This window comes from Ictidomys tridecemlineatus, unplaced genomic scaffold (assembly GCF_052094955.1).
Source record: "Ictidomys tridecemlineatus isolate mIctTri1 unplaced genomic scaffold, mIctTri1.hap1 Scaffold_81, whole genome shotgun sequence".
Lineage (NCBI taxonomy): Eukaryota > Metazoa > Chordata > Mammalia > Rodentia > Sciuridae > Ictidomys > Ictidomys tridecemlineatus.
Window position 1 is genome coordinate 742961 of NW_027526045.1, and position 20657 is coordinate 763617.

At 34.2% G+C, this 20657-nt stretch overlaps 1 protein-coding gene across 1 annotated transcript in view; it reads left to right on the plus strand.

Moving 5' to 3' along the window:
* Positions 1-20657, plus strand: part of LOC144374660 (transport and Golgi organization protein 1 homolog) — a 95914-nt gene that overhangs the window by 72176 nt on the left and 3081 nt on the right. The window contains exons 14-32 of the mRNA XM_078037408.1: positions 4658-4786; positions 7101-7122; positions 8046-8134; positions 8375-8452; positions 8540-8650; positions 9725-9796; positions 9976-10080; positions 10724-10846; positions 10945-11050; positions 12052-12107; positions 12196-12286; positions 12458-12596; positions 17305-17406; positions 18264-18324; positions 18440-18475; positions 18552-18619; positions 18739-18839; positions 19021-19158; positions 20120-20196. Coding sequence (XP_077893534.1) covers positions 4658-4786; positions 7101-7122; positions 8046-8134; positions 8375-8452; positions 8540-8650; positions 9725-9796; positions 9976-10080; positions 10724-10846; positions 10945-11050; positions 12052-12107; positions 12196-12286; positions 12458-12596; positions 17305-17406; positions 18264-18324; positions 18440-18475; positions 18552-18619; positions 18739-18839; positions 19021-19158; positions 20120-20196 — 1704 coding nt within the window. The remainder of the gene's footprint in view (positions 1-4657; positions 4787-7100; positions 7123-8045; positions 8135-8374; positions 8453-8539; positions 8651-9724; positions 9797-9975; positions 10081-10723; positions 10847-10944; positions 11051-12051; positions 12108-12195; positions 12287-12457; positions 12597-17304; positions 17407-18263; positions 18325-18439; positions 18476-18551; positions 18620-18738; positions 18840-19020; positions 19159-20119; positions 20197-20657) is intronic.

The window sequence follows — 20657 nt, forward strand, 5'->3', positions numbered from 1 at the left end:
CTGCAGAGTTTTGTAGAAAATGACAAGCTGATTGCAACGTGGCTTCAAGACTTAATCTAGGGCTGGGGATGTAGCTCAGTGGTAGAGGACTTGCCTAGCATATGCAAGGTCCTGTGTTCAATCCCTAGTACCATATGAAGAGGAAAAAAAATATTCTAAAGCTACAGTAATCAGGATTGCAGACAAAACATATTGAAACAGAGCCAAGAATTCAGAGATAGATACACAATATATATGGCAACAGTCATTGACAAAGATGGAAAGACAAGTAGAGAATGGAAAGTTTTTTCAGCAAATGGTACTGAAATTACTGCATATTTATATGCAAAATGTTGATCCATGCCTTGCATTAGACACCTGAATTAACTCACAGACTTAAATATTAAACTCAAAACTACAAAACCTCTAGGAAAAAAAAATAAGAGAAAAATTTTTGTTGAACTTAGGTTTGGCAAAGATTTCTTAAATTTGACAACAAAAGCATTAAAAAGGATTTGACAATGTGGGATTCATCAAACTAAAACCTCTGTAATTCAAAATACTCTTTGAAGTCAATGAAATAGACAAAACACAAGCTGGGAGGAAATTACTCTAAAGCATTTATCAAGACTTGCATCAAGGATATATGAAGAACTCTTAGAACGCATTAGAAAAAAATATAGTCCTGTAAAATAACACTTCATCAAAGAAGATAAACAGATAGTAAATACATTAAAAATGCTTGACATAATTATCAGGGAAATGCAATTTTGAAGCATAAGAGTTACCACTACACACTTATTAAATATCTAATATTAAAGACAATTGTGCTGAGTGGTTGGAGAAGAGATGGAGGAACTGGATGGGTACACATCTGGTGGGGATATAAAGTGGTAGAATCACCTTCTTAAAAAGGTAAACATACACCAGTCATATCCAACCATTCTTTTCCAAAGAAAAGATAAGTTATAAAGCAATAGGAGGAATTTTATATCAGTGTTCTTGGCTATTTTATTTGTAAAAGCCCCAAACTGGAAAAAAATCCAAATGTCTATCAATAGATGATAGACAAATTGTGGTATGTACATGTAATGAAATGCTACTCAGCAATAAAAATAGATGATAGATAAACTGATGTAGATGAATCTCAAATTATGCTGAATAAGAGAAGCCATAGAAAATACAATATATTATCCCATACACATAAAACTTGAGGAATACAAAGCAATCTATTAAGATAAGACATTTTGCTGGAGGAATGGGAAAGTGGGGGGCAAGAAAGAAGGGTGACAAAGGGCAAAATTACCTAGAGAATGAGAATATTTTTGGAAGTAAAGGATGTGTATATTATCTTGATTATAATGGTGATTTCATAATTTCATGTTAAAATTCATCAAATTGCACACTTTAAATACATGTAATTTATTGCATGTCAGTTTTACCTCAAAGCTATAAGAAATAATATATTCATCTTTTTTCACTTTCTAAGATACAAATAGTATTCTATAAATATTTTTCTCTACTTCATTTTTAAAAAATGTATTCCGGAAACCAGCTCTTAGCAGTATTTAAAATTATTTTCTTTCTTCTTTGGTTTATTCAACAACTTTCATTGATGACGGTTGTTTCAGCCTTTTGTGACCATCTTGTATTGTTATAATTAATGCTTGAATAACATAGTTTTGTAAATACAAGTTTTAAACATTTTTTGTTGTATTCCCAGTATCTTTAGAAATTAGGGCTGGTGGACTATAGCTCAGCAGTAGAGCACTTGCCCAAGATACCCTTCCCCAGCACTGAAAAAGTTAAAAAAAAAAGTGGGATTGTTGAGTTAATAGGTAAATATATAAGCAGTTTTGGGAGATGTTGCCAAATCTCATTCATAAGGGTTGTATCATTTTGTATACTTATTAGCAGTGTCTGAGAATTTGTATTCCCCCACATTCTCTCACCTACTGATTATGTTGTCAAACGTTTGGATCTTGCCAATGCAAGTGAGAAATGGTGTCTTGGTGTGGTTTAATTTGTATTTTGTTCATTATGAGCTAAGCAGAGCACGTTTCCATATGTTATAGCTATTTGCATTTCTTTTCCTGAGATCTGTTTATTTCTTCAGCCCATTTTTGTATAGGTTTGCTGGCCATTTTATTTATAATGTTCTTTGTATTTCAGGAACATGATTCTTTGGACAATAATATGTTGCAAATATTTTTTCTCAGTTTGTCATTGTCAAACTGCGTGTGTGTGTGTGTGTGTGTGTGTGAGTGTGTGTGTGTGTGTGTGTAGCAGGTTTAGATACAGCCAGGAAAGATTTTTTTCAATGAGGCAGGTTTTGCCCACTCATAATACATAGAAAATTTCACTTAATATTTTCTAGTACTTGTTTATTTTCTATTTTTACATTCATGTTTCTTATCCATTTGTAGTTTATCTTTTGAATAAGTAGAGAAAAATCCAATTTTATAATTTTCCATGTGGTAACGCTACTTATTAGAAAGTCTATTTTCCCCAAACTAACTTTTATTGTACCCCAAATGTCCAGTTGGTTCTGTTTCTGGATTCTCTATTCTGTCCCACAATCTCTATGTATTCCTGGGCTTGGACGAGGGTACATGAATTAATTATATAGTCTGCCCTCCCTGTACCCTTCATTGCTCTTCTTTTTCAGTGCTTTCCTGCTTATTCTTGTTCTTTTGAATTGACTATATTCAACTTGACGACAGATTTTTAAAGATCCACAGATGTTCATTTCCTCCCCAAGTTAAATGTCCCCAGTTTCTTCAATTTTTAGCACGTGCTTTTTGGGCTATTCATGATTCTGTTCTTTTCCACAAGTCATGCAACCCTAAAATGTGGCATCCAGAAATGAAGCCACCAGCGTGGGGTGATAATGACATGATTCCTTAGGGTTAGGCTTTTTTAAAAAGAGTGTCATCCACAATTGGAGAAAGTAACAGGACTAGAGTGAGCAGGGAAGGAAAGCCCAGTCCGAGCAGTAGTCCTTTAGAAGGGAGCAGGAGAAGCTTCTCCTCTTCTGTCTGCACTTTTGGGGGCAGGTAGGTACCTGGTGTCTCAACACGTTGACAAAAGGGTTTTGCTCTGGGAGGGGCTGGGAGGCCTGACTTTCTCCTTTTTCCTAGTCTCTGCCTATAATCCCCTTCTGCTAGTTTCCCTGGCTTCCTCCAGGGCCTTCTAAATCGCCGGTCCTCTCCAAGTTCCGGGGACAGGTGAGCCTCTTTCCTTCTGGAGTCCTTTCATTTGGACTCTTCCACTTGGCTCTACTGGCGCTGTCCCCCGCTGGGCTCCGCAGTTGGTTCTTCCCGCTCCCCACCACGCCCCTCAGCATCCTCTGTCTGCTCACTGCAGTCCACCCAGGGGCTTCCTCTGATGACTGGTTTTACGTGCCTTGGGCGGAAAGCGCCTGTGGTGGAGGAAGGCAAAGTTCACTCCCAGTACCCGCCCCCTGCGCTGGGTCCTACTGAAGTAGGAAATGGTGAAAGAGAGGGTCCTGTGCTGTTCTGCAGGGAAGCGTCGCTTCCACTCAGCCGTCCCTACACCATGGACTCAGTACCTGCCACTGTGCCTTCTGTCACTGTTTCCCTGGGGGACCCAGAGCTCCTGGGACCCCTGTCGGGTGGCTGAGTTCTGGCGGAGTGGGTGCACTGACTGTCGTGGTGACGGAGAAATGGAGTGTGTCAGGCCCAAGGCAGGCAGGACGTGACTGTATGGTTAAGCGAGGCTGGTGAGAGTGTACTTGAGCTCTCCCCACTTGCACTTTTTTTTTGACGGAATAAAGGTGACAACCTCATGGTATGTTCTGAAATGCAGCCAACAATCCAAACAGCTAATGTTACTACAGGTCTTTTCCCTAAGGAGACTGCTGGGGAATTGGGCCCAAGTGACAGTTATCTCGTATTACGTGTAGAGGGCGGTGAAAACAGGGAAGAGTTGGCAGGTGTTTACTGCACTGCCTTTGAGCAACCATTTAAAATTAGGCTCTGAATTTTATAGAAGGATGTTAAATTCAGAGAAGTTTATCCAAGCCAGTTTTCAAGAGTTGTCTGAAATTATATGTCACGTATCTGTATATAAGAGTGGAATGGAAGTAAGATTTAAAATCTTATACATATATCGTCATTGTTTTTATTTGTTGCCATAAAATTAATTAGTTCTTTCATGTATTTAAGTTTTGTCTTAAATGAATATTTTAAATTATAAAAACCAGGTTATCTAAGAGAAAAGAATGATCCAGAGGGATTCTAGCCAGGTGTTAGACTATGTGATGATATAGGGCCTGTTACAAACTGGAAATGTATGCTCAATTTAAAGTATTTAGATTCGGGCTGGGGTTGTGGTTCAGTAGAGCGCTTGCCTAGCATACATGAGGCACTGGGTTCGATCCTCAGCACCATATAAAAACAAAACAATGTGTCCACCCTAAAACTAAAGATACATAAATAAATATTTTTAAAAAGTATTTAGATTCATTATACTTGAAAACACTGGAAGCGAACAAAAAATATGAGACTGCCAGTATCCTCTCTCTTGAAGAAGCTATTGGAAAATATTGAGGAGGTGGATTTCTGATGAGGAAGTTGGTTTAGAATTGCCATGATTCTTTGTGACTGTTTTGTTATAAATTTAAGGTTTCCCATTTCTTCTAATTTGTCTGTTTAAGCTGTTTACTACATTGCCTGATGATACTCAACCTGGGCCTGATTTTTATGGACTACCATGGAAGCCTGTAGTATTCGCTGTTTTCTTTGGGATTGTATCCTTTGTCATTTTCTCTTGGAGAACTGCTCTTGTGAGTAAATTAACTTACTTATACCTTAGCACATAAGCACAAGGATTATTTTATATAGTCACTGCCCCCCCTTTTTTTCTTTTTCAATTGCTAAAACACAAAATAGTGGTTTAAGTCAAACTAACATTATAAAATAATTTAGTGTGGGTGCAGTTGGTAGAACTGGTAATTCTTACAGCCATCCTGACCAGTAGTTTCATATGTATCAGAAGTCTTAAAAGTGGGATAAAAGATGGGATAGGTTAGATAAATATCCTTTTATGTAGCATATATGTCTAGTAATCTATCTTAAAGAAATAACTATGCTTTGAAGATTTTGGTAATGTTTTTCAATGGAACAGTGTATTAGATTGAAGACTTAGCACAACATAATTCATTTAGGGGTTATTGTATGTTCGATTAGTGGAATAGTAGGCAGATTTATTTATTTCAAAGCTTTGAGGTACAGAAAATGCTCACAATTAAATGTGAAGTGGGAAAAAAAAGCAGAAACTAAGATTTAAATGTCGATGAACTGTATGTTAATATAAACATACAAACAGGGGGAAATGCTGCAAAGAAATACAGTAAAGTGAGAAAAAGGAGATGATATAATTTTTCCAGTCTTTTATATAAATTTTTCCCAGATTTTATGATTTGATCATATGTACAGAAAATACCTTTTTATTTGGAAGTATAGATTATGTGTTGTCCAAAAATCCATTAAATGTTTTGTTCATTAAGGTTTTTTTTTTCCTGAGCAGAATTAGTCTATCTCTGTGTATGTGTGTACATATATGTATAAGTGTGTGTGTGTGTGTGTGTGTGTGTGTGTGTGTATATATGTGTATATATATATGTGTATATATATATGCGCTTATACATACTTATGTTTGTACTGTAGGTATATATATGCGCTTATACATACTTATGTTTGTACTGTAGGTCATTCTGTTTCATAGTTATTTAACATAATTGGAAGAAAATTATTTTAGGTAAATGGACTTTGCATATGAAAAGCCTAACAGTTAAAGAGGCCAAAAGCATTGGATACAAATCTTTTCAAATCTGAGTGTTCTTTTTCTGATTTCTTAATTATTTCAGACATATCATTGTTAAGATAAGTTTCCTCTCCTTGTACAATTGAGTGTAAAATCTCTTAAAAAGTATTCCCTTCTTAAATAGAAGAATTGTTTGCCTGGATTCCTGTGAGGAATTTTCTAATCTCAATGAACTTTTTCTCAGCTAAAAGTAAAAAGGAAATAGAAGGATAAAGAGAAGGGAAAACATTTTATATTTCTCTCTCTTGTTTCTTTCATTTCAAGAACCCTGGTACCTGTTTCTCTTTTCACTAGGTTATGTGGGATGTGGTTCCTAGCTTGTTGCTCCTCAGTTTCAGCATTTGACTTTAAAACTTTAGTCTCCCTACCTTAGATGACTGCTTTTATGCTACTTCCCATTTTCCTCTGTTGTCATTTTGAGTAAAAGGTTAGCAAGGCTATGACATTAAAGAAATGTTCATTTTTTTCTGTGTTGGAGTTTTCTGAATGCAATTTCCTGTTACGAAGATCTCCTGGATGATCCGTGGACACATCTGAATATCCCATCACCATTTATAACATTTGAAAGGACAAGTAATATGCTAAGTTACAAAGAAATTTAGTGATGTTTTAAAAAAATTTCTGCTTAGGTTTTATTATCAGGTAGTTTATTGCTGTTTTTTGGAAACGATTGTTTTTGTCCTTTCCAGAATATGTTAATTGTCATTTCTCTTATTGCTTGTGCATTTTCTTCAAGCAGTCTTTCCTTTCAGATTTCTTGCTATATATTTAGTGGTTTGCAGAAATAAGATGATGTAGCCTCTTAGTTTCTAAATTCAGCCAATAGCCAAATTTAAATTGGAGTTCTAAGATGTTTTCTGGTGAGTGAAAGTGGCATATCTTAGTACAAAGATTATGCATTTAATATTGTTTCCTCAGATTTCTTTTGAATAGTCATTGTTTCTAGACTTTATCCTGGTTATTTAGAATTGTCAAGTAAATGATTTTGAGTATACACACACACACACACACACACACACACACACACACACACATCTTTGCTGTGAAATACATATCTTAGTGTTTTTATGTCAGAGTCTATTTATGAAATATCACTACCAATTAAATTTAAAAGGCTTGTTAACCTTTACTTATTTTTAATCCTATAAATTATTATCCTGAACCAGAATGTTATTAAATTCTCACTTGGTTATGATTCTGACTGTTGTTTTAGGAATGCTGTTTCTATTGAGCAGATGTTTGACATCAAATTTAATCTTTTTTCTCTCTTCTAGGTAAAAGATAGAGTATATCAAGGTAAATTTTTAGGTTTATTAAACTTGTAATAACCCTTTGTATTGGTGTTTGATGTGTGTTTCATGTATGTTAGAAGTAGATACAGTGACTTTTAATGTCTATTATCTTTTATACCTCCTGAAAATTTTACTATTCCTAGGTTGCTAGCATGGATAATAGAGTAGATGATGATGGTTCCAACTCTGAGATAGGAGATAAAGAGGAGGAACAAATTGTGGATAGGGAGATGATGATAAGTTTTAATTTGGGGCAGATTAACTTTGAATATTGATGTAATGCAGATGTATTACATTTGAAGAGTATTTCTATTTTAATGATTTAATCATGCATTAAGTAATTGAGTAGATAATTTGAAGAATGGTAATGTGAATCAGTATGTTTTCATTTCTGTTTTTCTTTGCAAAGAATTAAATGATTCCATTTTCGGAAAAGAAAGTGTTTTGAGAAGGGGGGAATATCAAGCTACAACACTTTACTGTATTTCCCATCTGTGAAATTAGCTTAAATTGAAATATCATTTTGGATGGGAGGGGTTCCTGGGATTGAACTCTGGGGCACTCTACTGAGCCACATCGCCAACCCCCTATATTTAGAGACCAAGTCTCACTTAGTTGCTTAGTGTCTGGCTCTTGCTGAGGCTGGCTTTGAACTTGGAATCCTTCTAGCTCAGCCTCCTGAGCCACTGGGATTACAGGTGTGCACCACTGCACCCAGCAAAATATCATTGTTCTTATATTTTTCTTAAATTCTAATAATTTTTATACTCTTATTGCTAATAAGCATAGATTGCTTTTTAAAAGCATAATAGTTATGCTAAGAAGTATTTCCTCATAGTACCATATAACATGTCTTTGCTTTTAGTAGATTGAGTAATTGAATTTCATTTAGTGATTGTAATAATCTTGTGTATTTCCCCCTTTTAGTCAATGAACAGCAAATTTCCAAAAAGGTGAACAATTTCATGAAAGAAAATGAAGAACTAATGCAGAAATTGTCAAATTATGAACAGAAGGTATAATTATTTTTTTGTTTCTTTCTCCCTTGGTTCTAGCTTGAATCATTCCTACCTGTTTTAATTTAAAAATCATATTTTAAAATTTTTGTTTCATTATTTCCTACAAATCATTCAAATTCTAAACAGTCATATGTATTAAGTACTGCTTTCTTCTGGAAAGGGTCACTTGTTTGGAAGTAACTTGTATGGTAGCACTATAATTTGTGTATCTTAATTCTGAATGCTTTATTTACATAGATGAAGGAATCAAAGAAACAGGTCCAAGAGACCATGAAACAAAATATGATTCTTTCTGATGAAGCAACTAATTATAAGGTAAAAATCCCTTCTTTGGGGGGAATTACATTCTAAACTCAAAAGTAAATGTAATGAGTGAGTAATCTTGACACCTTTTTTTTCCAGGATAAAATGAAGCTTCTTGAAAAAGCTAAAGAACTTCTGGATGAGGGAGCTAAAAGTCTTCATGTTATGTTAGAATCTGAGAGAGAACAGAAAGCTAAGAATCAGGACTTGGTAAGAGTTTTGCTGCTAAGTATTACTGCAATTTGGCTTTTGAAATATTTTGTAAAATTGGTTAAGTTGAACTTAGTCCAGCTGTTAACTAAAGTAAGATTAGGAGTCAAGGAAGTTGAACCCACTTCTGCCCATTTTGTGGAACTTTTAAGTACTGATACAACAACTTAAAAATTTTTTACTTACATATTTCATTTTCAATTTCTATAAGTTTCTGTAATTACATAAAAGTTGCAAAAGATGGTAGAGAGTGTGTTCTGAAATATCCTACCCCCAAGTAAGCTTGATCACCTAGCTGAGGTAGTATTTATCAGATTTCTCCACTGTAAAAATTCTTTCCAATCCTTTTCATATTGTATTCTTTGGAAGTTACCATGCACAGCCCACAGTTAAAGTATGAAGAGTTACAAGCTCAGGATGCAGCTCATGGTAGAGCACTTGCCTAGCATGCATGAGGCCCAGGATTGAATCCCAGGCATTGCAAACAAAGATTGCAGATTTATGTCCACTTCCTTAAGGAGCAAGTATCTTTATAATTTTTTTGGAATTCTTCTGTATGTGAGATTAGTCTATTCTTCCTTAAATTTTATCATTTTTTACTTCAGATAAGAAAATTTTAAAAATGATCTTGGGAAATTTTTTCTCTATCACTAGAAAAAAAATTACTAATTTGAACTGGTTTACTTGAAACAGTAATTAATTAGTTAATTTTCTATGCTTTAAAACATTTTATTTACTTATTGCATTATGATTTTCTATACTTTGAACTTTTTTCTGGTTATTTCATAAACAGTAAGGTTGTGGATGCCATGAAATATTGATGACTTCATTTTCCCTCATCTCTTTCAGTTCTTGATTTTTTGCTTAGTCCAAAGCTGGATCCCCTGCATTTACCTGAAATGTAATGGGATGGCTTGACAAAAATTTTGTTGTGTTTATCTTTTTTAGTATATATATGTATGTGTACATACACACACACACACACACACACACACACACACACACACACACACATATATCAGTATTTCTACTGAAATCCTAATGCATATTTTGTGTTCTGTTTTCACCTGGCAGATAATGGAAAATAAGAAATCTATAGAGAAGCTTAAAGATGTCATTTCAGTAAATACTTCTGAACTTTCAGAGGTAAAGCTGCCAACTATTGCTAACGGATATTAGTACTACATCTTAGTTTTGTTGCGGACCAAAAATTTGAGGTGTGCTAAAATGTGCAAAAAATGAGAACTATATGATGTCTTGTTTGGGAAAGTATAACTTTGTTTCTTCTTTGGAATTAATTCACTAACTGTAGTGTTTTTCATTAGCTTCAAATTCTCCTTACTGAAGCTAAGATTCGTGAAGAGAAGGTGAAGTTGAAATGCTGTCAGCTTCAGAAAGAAAATACCATGCTTAAGAAGGAGAAAGAGCAGGTAAAGAAAATTTGATGTCATACATAATGTAAACTAGAGAAGTGAATATCATTATCTTGTATATTTCTTGGATCTGTTTCTGAGGTAAGGAATTTTCATGTAGGACCTTTTCTAGATATGCAAAGTTTAAACAATGCTCCCCAAATTGAGTGCATATATATGGTCTCCATCTGTTTTGGATTTTTGGATTATTGCTTTTCTTATCAAATGTCAATCAGTTATTAACTTGAATAGCCTCAAAGAAACTTTTTAAACCAGAAAATTAAGTATTTTATGATCCTCTTTTGAATAGTTACTGATTCACTGGCCAAGGGAAGATTACATGATAAGGAATCTAAATTTAGGAGACAGTCATATGTGCCCAGCCATTCCTGCTGGAGATAAATTATTTGAATTGGCAGCAATTTTCTGGGGAATGCAATAAACAGGGTCAACTTCCTGATAGCTCTGATGTTCTTACTGCAGCTGTGAGACTTGAGGCCACTCTGCCCTCTTCCTTAACCAAGGTCTCAACCCCCTCGATTGAGGCAGGCCACCGAGGAGTATGGCTCTCTATTTCTTTGTCTAAGTCTTGTAGTCCTGATATATCCAGTGCAGAAACCCCTCCCTAACCCATAGGAATTCATGTGTTTTGACTTTTCAGTTGCAGCAGGAAGTAAAAGACTGGAGTACATCACACGCTGAGCTCAGTGAACAAATGAAATCATTTGAGAAGACCCAGAAAGATTTACAAGTAACTCTTAGTCAAAAAGATGATACTATTAATGTAAGTTTATACTCCAAATACATGTTTCATCTCATGAATTCTCCTGAAATCTTCTGAATTAAAATCGAGAGTCTTCCAACCTTTTGCTTCTCTTCTAGGCTTTGACTAATCACATTACACAGTTGAATCGGTTTCAATGTGAATCTGAATCTGAGGATCAAAGTCGAGATGAGTCAGATGAATTAACCAATGGAGAGTTAGCAGGTAAGATCAGTCTCAGGGAGGTTGAATCCTTTTTTGCTTTCCTGTCTTTAATTAAGTATACAGATGCCACTTTTCAGCTGGCTTAATTTTTTCTTAAGCTTCAGGGTTGTAGACACATATCACTGGATCTATAGATATGTCTGTTGCATTGGCAGAGGTGGGTTGTTGGGGTATAATGTAGCAATAGGCATGTGAAGAACACTTTTTCTATCCTATTGAAAACTAGTAAGTACACTGCAGCTACAATAGTCATATCCTATACCTCTAAGTATTGAACATTGTACAGTAAGAGAAATTTATTTCTTAACTTATGCAGATGATACTTGATTTTGATACTCATCATCTCTATGGCTCTGTGGTTTTAAGGTCCACAGTCAGTCCGGAGGCAGTTGGAACCATAAACTAAGGCTGTGAGAACAGAGGCTAGAGACTATCAGAAAGCTAGAGAGGGAGTGTAACAGTGTTTACTGATGAGGAAAATATTTCCAGATGTTTTCTCCCAAGTTGGATATTGCTTACATAGCAAGTATTTCAAACCACACCTGGTAGTAGATTCAGGGAGAAAATAGAGGATTGAATCTTTCTAAACAAGACACTTATTGCCCAGGTGAAGATAGATCTGAGAGAGAAGAAAAGCTTTTATCTTACAAGAATAGCATAGATAACATTTTAGTTGTGCAAACTAGAAATTCACCTTTTTTTTAAGACAGACACAGTACTTTTATTTATTTTTATGCTGAGGATCAAACTCAGTGCCTCACACATGCTAGGTGAGCACTCTACCACTGAGCCACAACCCCAGTCTGAAATTCACCTCTCTCTCTTTTTTTTTTAAATCTAAGCTTGCAATTCTCTTAAAAGTCATTAGTCTAATCAGTATAATTATTTAATTGATTTTTTTCTTCCAGTGTTTGAACACAATCATTCTTTAGTTTAGGGAAGTTAGGAGAATATAGAGTTAAAAGTAAGGAAAGAAAAAGCTAAAGTCTTTTGTTTTTTAGGTGATCGGAACGAGAAGATCAAAGATCAAATTAAGCAGATGATGGATGTCTCTCAGGTATAGTTCTTTCTAAGAGTCCCATAGTACCTGTGAATTCTTCCTGTGCCTCACTTTTAAGAATACCTCTCTTTTCTGCAATTTTTAGACAAAAACTACAATATCAGTAGTTGAAGAGGATCTAAAACTTTTACAACTTAAGCTAAGAGCCTCGATGTCCACAAAATGTAATCTAGAAGGTGGGTTCTTCTTGAGAAGAAATTGCCATGTTGGAAAGACTTAAAAATTTATTGGAAAGATAAAGAATGGCTTCTTGCTTTCATGCTTTTTACTTTTCTTGGCACTACTCCCTCAAACAAGTTCTTAAGTCCTTGTACACATATAGAGATAAGCTGTTTTATTCTTTACAGACCAAATAAAGAAATTAGAAAGTGACTGCAATTCACTACGGTCTTCTAAAGTTGGACTGGAAGAGGAATGCAAAACTCTTAGGCAGAAAGTGGAGATTTTAAATGAACTCTACCAGCAAAATGAGATGGCACTAAAAAAGTAAGATTTCCATTGTTTGTTATTGTTATCATTGTGTGAACTAACAGATAATTTTATCTAGTAGAGATTTGTCTTTTTTCCTTTGTGTTTTGTTTCCTATAAGTTGCATTTTTCTTTCCATCATCAGTCTTAAGAGTCCTGAGGTAGTTGGAACCATAAACTAAGGCTGTGAGGACATCGTAATCAATTGTCAAATTCATATGAAGGCAAGAAGTGGTAAACTGGTATTAACAGTCACTGATGTGGAAATACCTCTCAAAGATCTAGACCCTTTCTATGATCCCACTATTTATTTTAATTTCCTTTCATTGTGATTAGTTATGTAATTCTAATATTTTGAACTTGTATCTCTAACTCTGGACCTTTAAAAATACTGAGTGTTTTGGAATGACATGTTTTAGTAGAATAAAAACTTCAAAAAGGAATAATATTTACTTATTGATGGTACAAGTTTTGGACTTGAGTATCTCAGATGTTCACACTAAAAATTGAACTGTGGAAAGGATTTTAGGAGTTACGATTACAGAAGTACTTGTTTGTAGTATATATTTATATATTAATCTTCTCAGTGTGGAGCTAGTTATTTTTTGGAAGTTCATTTGAAATTTTTAATCCACAAAAATACTTGAATTCTCTAAAAATAGTTTTTTTGTGTGTCAGATTTTATTTGTTTGCACCTGATTTATTAACAAGATATATATGTATATATATATATATATATATATATATATATATATATATATATATATATATATACAGACCTTCTTATAGACTTAACTATTTTTAGGTATTTTGACTTCTGTTGCCTAATTAATGCATTAAATATTGAAACCTTTCCATTAACTTTTCTAAAATTCTGTGATCTCCAAGCGACCTTTTTAGAATCTCAAATTTTTGTTCAGGCCAGTTCTAAATGCCTGGCCTGTTTCAAAGAAACATTTCTCATTTTATCACTTTTTTTTTCAAAAGAACACTTGTTTTCTCTGTCCCTACAAGTAATATGAATGACCTAAATGGCAATTAATTTTCTTTGTAATGCAGTTAAATTGTAGCACTATTTTCCTCAACTCCTCCAAAATTCATTCAGTCATCATCTGTGGTTTGTACTCTTTTTTTCTCATTCCCAGGTACTATGTTAGTTCATGCCTGTGTCATCTTTTCTGTTTCTAACCTAGGTCATCTGTCTTCATTCTCCATTATTTATATTTTTATATAATTTATTTCAAATTCTTAGTAATTTTCTCTATAGCCACTTGAGTGGACTTTCTAAAATATAAGTCTGTCCATGTCAATATGTGCCTGTGGTTTATGAAGAATTTGCTTTCTATTTGATGACCTGTTCTTTTTTTCTTCCTTGTATCTTTTTAATAGTTTAAATATTTTTAATTATTTTCCTCATCACCTGTATAAGCTTGATGTAATCATAAATTATAATGGAATTATAATTTTATTCATCTTCTCATAATTTAAAGGCCTTGGTATATATTCTGGATTTAATAAAAACCTGATAGAGATTAATAGGTTTATTACTTGTTTTTATGGGCTTTAAGTAGCTCCTGAATCAGATAACTGTTGTGGCATCATATGTTAGTACTTCATATACTGTGAACTCCACAAGACATTCATTCAATTTATACACATATTTAAAGTTTCTGTAGTTCTGCATTCTACACTGTTGGTTTCTTATTTGAAATTATTTTCATTCTATTTGAACATTGTCCTTTAATGATAGATTTGATTAGTGTATCAAAGTAGTACAAGGATAAACAGAGAATAGTATTTTATCCACTAAATATTGCTACCTTTATAATCTGTATTAGGTTGACATGAACTTCATGATTAGAGTTAAAACCAGTTTCCATTTTTAAAGGATCTTTCTTTTGGCTACTGAATTTTGACTGTTACTTAGTTTTAGCAATTTGAAAATATCCAATTAATTACCATCTGTTTTAATTTAAGGAGTCCATTATCATTGTTGTTTGGTCTTATCTCCCTCCCCTAGTTCCTGTAGTCATTTCTCTCTTTTTTTAACAGTTGTATTGGAAAGTGCCTAGGTGTAGTTTTCCCCACCCCACCCACTTTTTCCTCTTGCAGTTATGTTGCTTGGGACCATTAAACATTTCTTGAATTTTCGAGTCTTTTTCTAAATGTTGATTTTACCTCATTCTCTCTTCTGATTATAATAATGCATATTAGAATTTGATTTCCCCTGCCTCCTACATTCTGGATTTACTTCTTCTGGATATTTTCTTCTGACCTGTCTTAAAAGCGGTAGGATTTATTTTACTTCCCAAATCTGATGTTAAAATCATTCATTGAGTTTAGGATTTTAAAAAGTTCAGGGTTTAAAATATTATTTTAGTTGTAGATGGACATAATATTTTATTTTATTTTTTATAGGATTTTTTTAAGAGAGAGAGAAAGATAATTTTAATATTTATTTTTTAGTTTTTGGCGGACACAACATCTTTGTTTGTATGTGGTGCTGAGGATTGAACCCGGGCTGCACACATGCCAGACGAGCACCTTACTGCTTGAGCCACATCCCCAGCCCGACACAATATTTTATTTATTTTATGTGGTGTTGAGGACTGATCCCAGTGCCCCACACATGTGGGGCACGTGCTTCACCACTGAGCCACAACCCCAGTCCTATTTCAGTACTACAGCTCAAACCCAGGACCTTGAGCCATGTGCTCTACTATTGAGCTACCTCCCCAGACTCCTTGCTCTTTCTCATAAGGGACTAGTGTCTTACTGCTTTCCAAGCTATCTTTAATCTCATCATTCTGCCTCTGCCTCCAAGTATCTTCAACTGTATGTAGGTCACCACACCCAACTATTTCTTGGTTTTATAGTTTCTAATCCTTTGACAAAATTCATAATCTTTTTTTTCCTCTTTTGTGGTGCTGGGGTTTGAACTCAGAGCCTTGTGCATGCAAGACAGCACTCTACCAACTAAACTATATTCCCAGACCTGAAATTCATAATCTTGACTTTACTTTTTTGACTATATAAAGCACAGTGATTTTAAAACATGTGCGGTTAACCCCATTAGGTGGTTTCCTTTTCTGTGGGATTTTTTCTCACAGAATTTTGTCTTATGGAGTGCCTGGTCAGTTTTGATTGGCTAACATTGTTGTGATAATTATACATGAAATTTGAGGACTAAGATGAAGTTATCTTCTTATAGAAAAGTGTTGAGGTTACTTGAGTAAGATTGTCACTTCAAACTTAGTCAGCAATTAAGATAATTCAAAAATGACTTGTCTTTTCAATGTTTCAGTATTGTTCCTTTTGGATTTTTTGCCTGTTCATCACTTAAGTGTGCAGTACTTTCTAATCTAAACTCAAAGGCTAGGGCTTTTATTAAGGGTCCCTTTATTTGTAGCCCCAAACACTTCTTTTTTCCTCTAAGCCCAGGAATTTGATGAAGGCTTAGTTCAGACTCATTATATCTTTGTGTTATCTTCAATATGTGGGTAAACCTAGGAGAAAAGTACCTTAAAGTGCCAGCTTTACTTGTAATTCTGAGATTCCTTTTTCTAATGCATCTTGGCCACATACATATATCTTCACTGCCTTTTTAGCTTGTATCCTTTCAAACACAATTTTATATTCTTATAAAGATGTTTTGATTGTTCTTAGTGCTCTCAGACTAACTCTTTGGTAATTGGAAACAAAATTCTCTCTGTCCTTCAAGATTCAGTTTTCTCCATATTCCTTCTTAAGCCAGTGGGGAAAATTATTATATTCCTTTAGGCGGCATTTATACCTGAAACAGTGAGCTCTTTTATTCTTTAGCATCTTACAAGGTAACTAGTATATTATAGCCACTCATAAAATACTTGCTGAAGAATTAAATGAGAAGCTATATAAGAATATATAATCCCCTTTTTCTATTTGGTATCAATAATCTTTTTTTACTATAGTTCTTCTGATTTATGGAAAATTAAGTTTCAAGTTAATTATCTTTTGAATTGGAACTATGGCTAAAGTAGTACAAGGATAGCAGAAAATAGTATTTTTAAAATCATTAAATTTGGCTACCTTTGTCTCAGTAGATGAACATCTTGAGTTTCATGATCAGAGTTAAAAATTATCAGTAGATAATACTCTGATCGTGGGTCAGTTTGGCTTCTTTTTCTGGTTGACAGACATTATCAAAACTCAGATTTGTCTTTTTGCTTAATTGCAATTCTTTTGAAATATATATCTAAAGTGTGAAAAATGTTCTGTGGCTAATTGCATAGCTAAAAGACATATTCTAGAAGATTTTTTCTTTGTGACTATATCTTTATTATGGTACCAGTCTTGGATTGAGAAAAGAGTTCCTCCATGACAAAGATATACTTAGTGTCCTACCCATGGCAGAAATGAGAAAAGAATTATCCCTTGCTTTATCCTAATATGTTTAATTATGTTAGGTTTATCAGTCCTGATCTTCCACATTAAAGTAAAGTGAGTTTTTATTATCTTACACACAGGAGACTTGCCCTTGGGGCACATGTTGTTTTCACATTTATTTTATTTACTGGTAAATAGAGAATTAAGAGGAAAAATTAGAAAATGTAAGTGATTTGCCAGAGTTTGATTTACGAAATTGCAGGTTTGAATTCCTATTTTATGTGCCTAAGCATTTTATAGAATTGTGGGAAGTGATATTCACAGAGAGAAACTTTTGATTTGATAACTGGCTTTATTTTAGGAAAGTGAGCCAAGAAGAATATGAGAGACTAGAAAAAGAGCAGCGGCTGTCAGCTGCAGATGAAAAGGTGGTTTCCGCTGTACAGGAAGTTAAAAATTACAAGTGAGTTCAGTTTCTAAAGGAGGGTGTCAATGTCTAATAAACTAGTGTTAGCTTTCTTTTTTAATCTTTTTTTACATTATGTAGATAGAAGAAAATAGCATGGAAGTATAAATAACGAGAGGATATGAATACATTCAATTCACACAGGAGAAAAAATAAATTTCAACTTTACAAATGAAAAATGTTAACAAAAATTTACTTATACCCAATGGGCAAGACCATAGGGAACTTGGTCAATGCAAACAGTTCTGGGGGTTTTGTATGTTGTAGTAATTCTTTAAGAAATCAGTTTGCTGTGTGATGTATCAAGACCCACAAAAGTGTGGCATTTGATAGACCTTGGAAATCTTTTATGGATATAATTTGAAAAAAAGAAAAAAGTTTTAAGGAGGAAGATATTTCTAGCAGAATTACTTGAGAACACACTGATGAACAGTTAAGGAAATTATAATTTATCATTCAGAATCTCTAGCAATTAAATGATAAAGAAGTTATTAGTATTGGGTCTTTATTTTATTTTATTTATTTATTTATTTTTGGTGCTTTACTACTAAGCTACATCCTTAGACCTTTTTTTTTTTTTATTTTGAGACAGGGTCTCAGTTGCATAGGTTCCCACTTAATTGCTGAGACTGACCTCGAACTTGTGATCCTCCTGCCTCAGCTTCCCAATCATTGGGATTACTGGCATGTGGCATTGCACCTGGCCTGTAGTATTAGTTTTGATCACACTGGATTCATATAACTATTGAAATGTTTTTCTTATGTATGATAAAGTCTTTAAAAGTATAGCTGATGGAATAAAGGGAAAATGGTCAGAAATGTTTCAAATGTTATTCAATTGTTGTAATTCTTAGGCGGAGAATTGAAGAGATGGAAGAAGCATTACAGAAAACCAAGCACTCGTTTAAAAACCAGGTAGTAATTAATACTGTCCTGTAGTTGCAGAATTTCTTGATATCTAATACAGACAATTATAGGCTATTATAATGAGTCCCTAAAAACATATTTTTTAATGTATTGTCTTTTTCAGATTGCTATGCATGAGAAGAAAGCTCATGATAATTGGGTAAGATTTTTTCCCCCTTTTCTTTATTTTGTGCATAGCCTACTACAACTGAATTTGAATATTTTCTCTTTAATAGCTCAAAGCTCATTCTGCAGAAAGAGCTATAGCTGAAGAGAAAAGGGAAGTTGCTAATTTGAGACAGAAGTATGTGATTTTGGTATCTTCCTATATGTTTTATAGTGTTTTAAGGTTATGCTAGATATTATCTATGAAGGAATAGATTGCTGTTTCATAATTCAGTCCATTCTTTCTCAATATTCAAGACTATTGGAAATGACCCAAAAGATCGCAGTGCATCAAGATGAACCCGGGATTGTAAAACCTATGCTGGGAAGACCAGATTTACAAAATCCTCCTCAGAGAGGTAGGGGGCACTTTGTAAAAGGAGCTATTTTATTTCTTGGTGCAGAATGTATGTAAATTACTTTTTATTTCTGTGTGTAATGGTTATGAAATAATCTGAATGATTTGCTAAAACAGGAGGTGAGGGTTGGTGTCAGGGAGAAGGCTGCCTTAAAATAGTAACACGGCATTGTTTTCTTTAGGTCCACTGATCCATAATGGCTCTTTTGGTCCATCCCCCATGAATGGTGGAGAATGTTCCCCTCCACTGACAGCAGAGCCAGCTGGGAGACCTCCTTCTATTACTCTTAATCAAAAAGATATGCCTAGAAACGGATTTGGTGAGCATTCACATGTTGCTTTATAGTAAACTGCTTCAAGGTTTTTTTTTCCCCCTTTTGAATATTCTAATGAAAACATTGAATTTGGGCCTGTACAATATATAGAAGATAATTTCTTACTTTATCTTAGTGAATGTTTTCGGGAAAATCTGTTCTAGTATAGAAAACATTTTTTTTTTTCCTGGAGGTCCCTGTATTGTTTTTTTCTTTTAAATTTTACACTGCGAAGTGTAAACCTTTATCTTTAAATTAAATCTCTATGGTGTTCCTTTCCCAAATATTATAAAAGTAGCCTTAAACTTTATGTAGCATACATATTTCCAACATGAAATACTGAATCTTATTTCAAATTCTAAATAGGACTGTAGTCTTGGTAAGATTGGAAGTCAGGTTATACAGACTAAAGAAAAGCCAGCCTACACATACTTTAAGTCTATAGCTTAAAGTTTAGGACCAGTACTTATTAATCTCCTGTTCTATCAACCCAAGGCAGTTCTTTATTTTACTTAAGTCTCTTCATAAATTGTGATTTACGTATTGGGCAACCCATTTAAAAAAATATTTTTAATTGTAGATGGACATGATATCTTTATTTATTTTTTAAATGTGTGCTGAGAATCAAACCCAGTGCCTCACACATGCTAGGCAAAAACTCTACAACTGAGCTATGACACCAACCCCTGGGCAACCCATTTTTCATGTTGCTTTCTAGTTATTGTTGAACACTGACCTGTCCACCAGTGGTTTATTTCTTCTGAAAAATACATACAAGGGCTCTGATCTTTCTTTCCCAAGGTCAATGGATGGACCTTTACCTCGTACTGGTCTTCTGAGGCATCTGGGAAACCCGTTGCCTCTGGTAAAGGGACCAAGTAATTTCAAAGAATCTGTAATTGTGGATGGAGGATTTTTATTCTTTTCATGTTAGAATAGTCTGAATCCATTCTTTGATCTCTAACAGACTCAGGATGTGGTCCAGCTCACATGAACAGCAGCTCCAGAAGTTCTTCTCCAGCTAAGGTGACGAATGAGGGCAAGGTAAGTTCTGTAGTTACTGTGAATCATGTGGTCATGCAGGAACATGTAGCTTTCCTACAGTACTTGCTCTTTGCTTTATCCTTCTTTGTGTTCTATTTGTACTATCCCATTTGTTTTTTAAAAAGCAAACTGTTCCCCAAGAACCTGAGACCCCCTCAGTCTCCACCTTTACTTCTTTGACTGAGCATCCAGTTGGAGTAAGTACTTAGAGGTTGAGAACTGAATTGGGTTTTATTCTGTGCATTTATGGGAAGGATATTCAGAGCATGACACTGATCTTGTTTGCTTTAAACTGCATGCAATATTGAGCTTAATTTTCTCTTTAACTTGGGAATGTTGCTTAAGTGTGTACAACTATAATGAACTACAGAATGTGAAAAGTTATCACTCTAACTTTATATGGTGTTTTGTGTTGAATGTTCTAAGGCAAAGTAAATTCATTATAAATTATATAATTCATC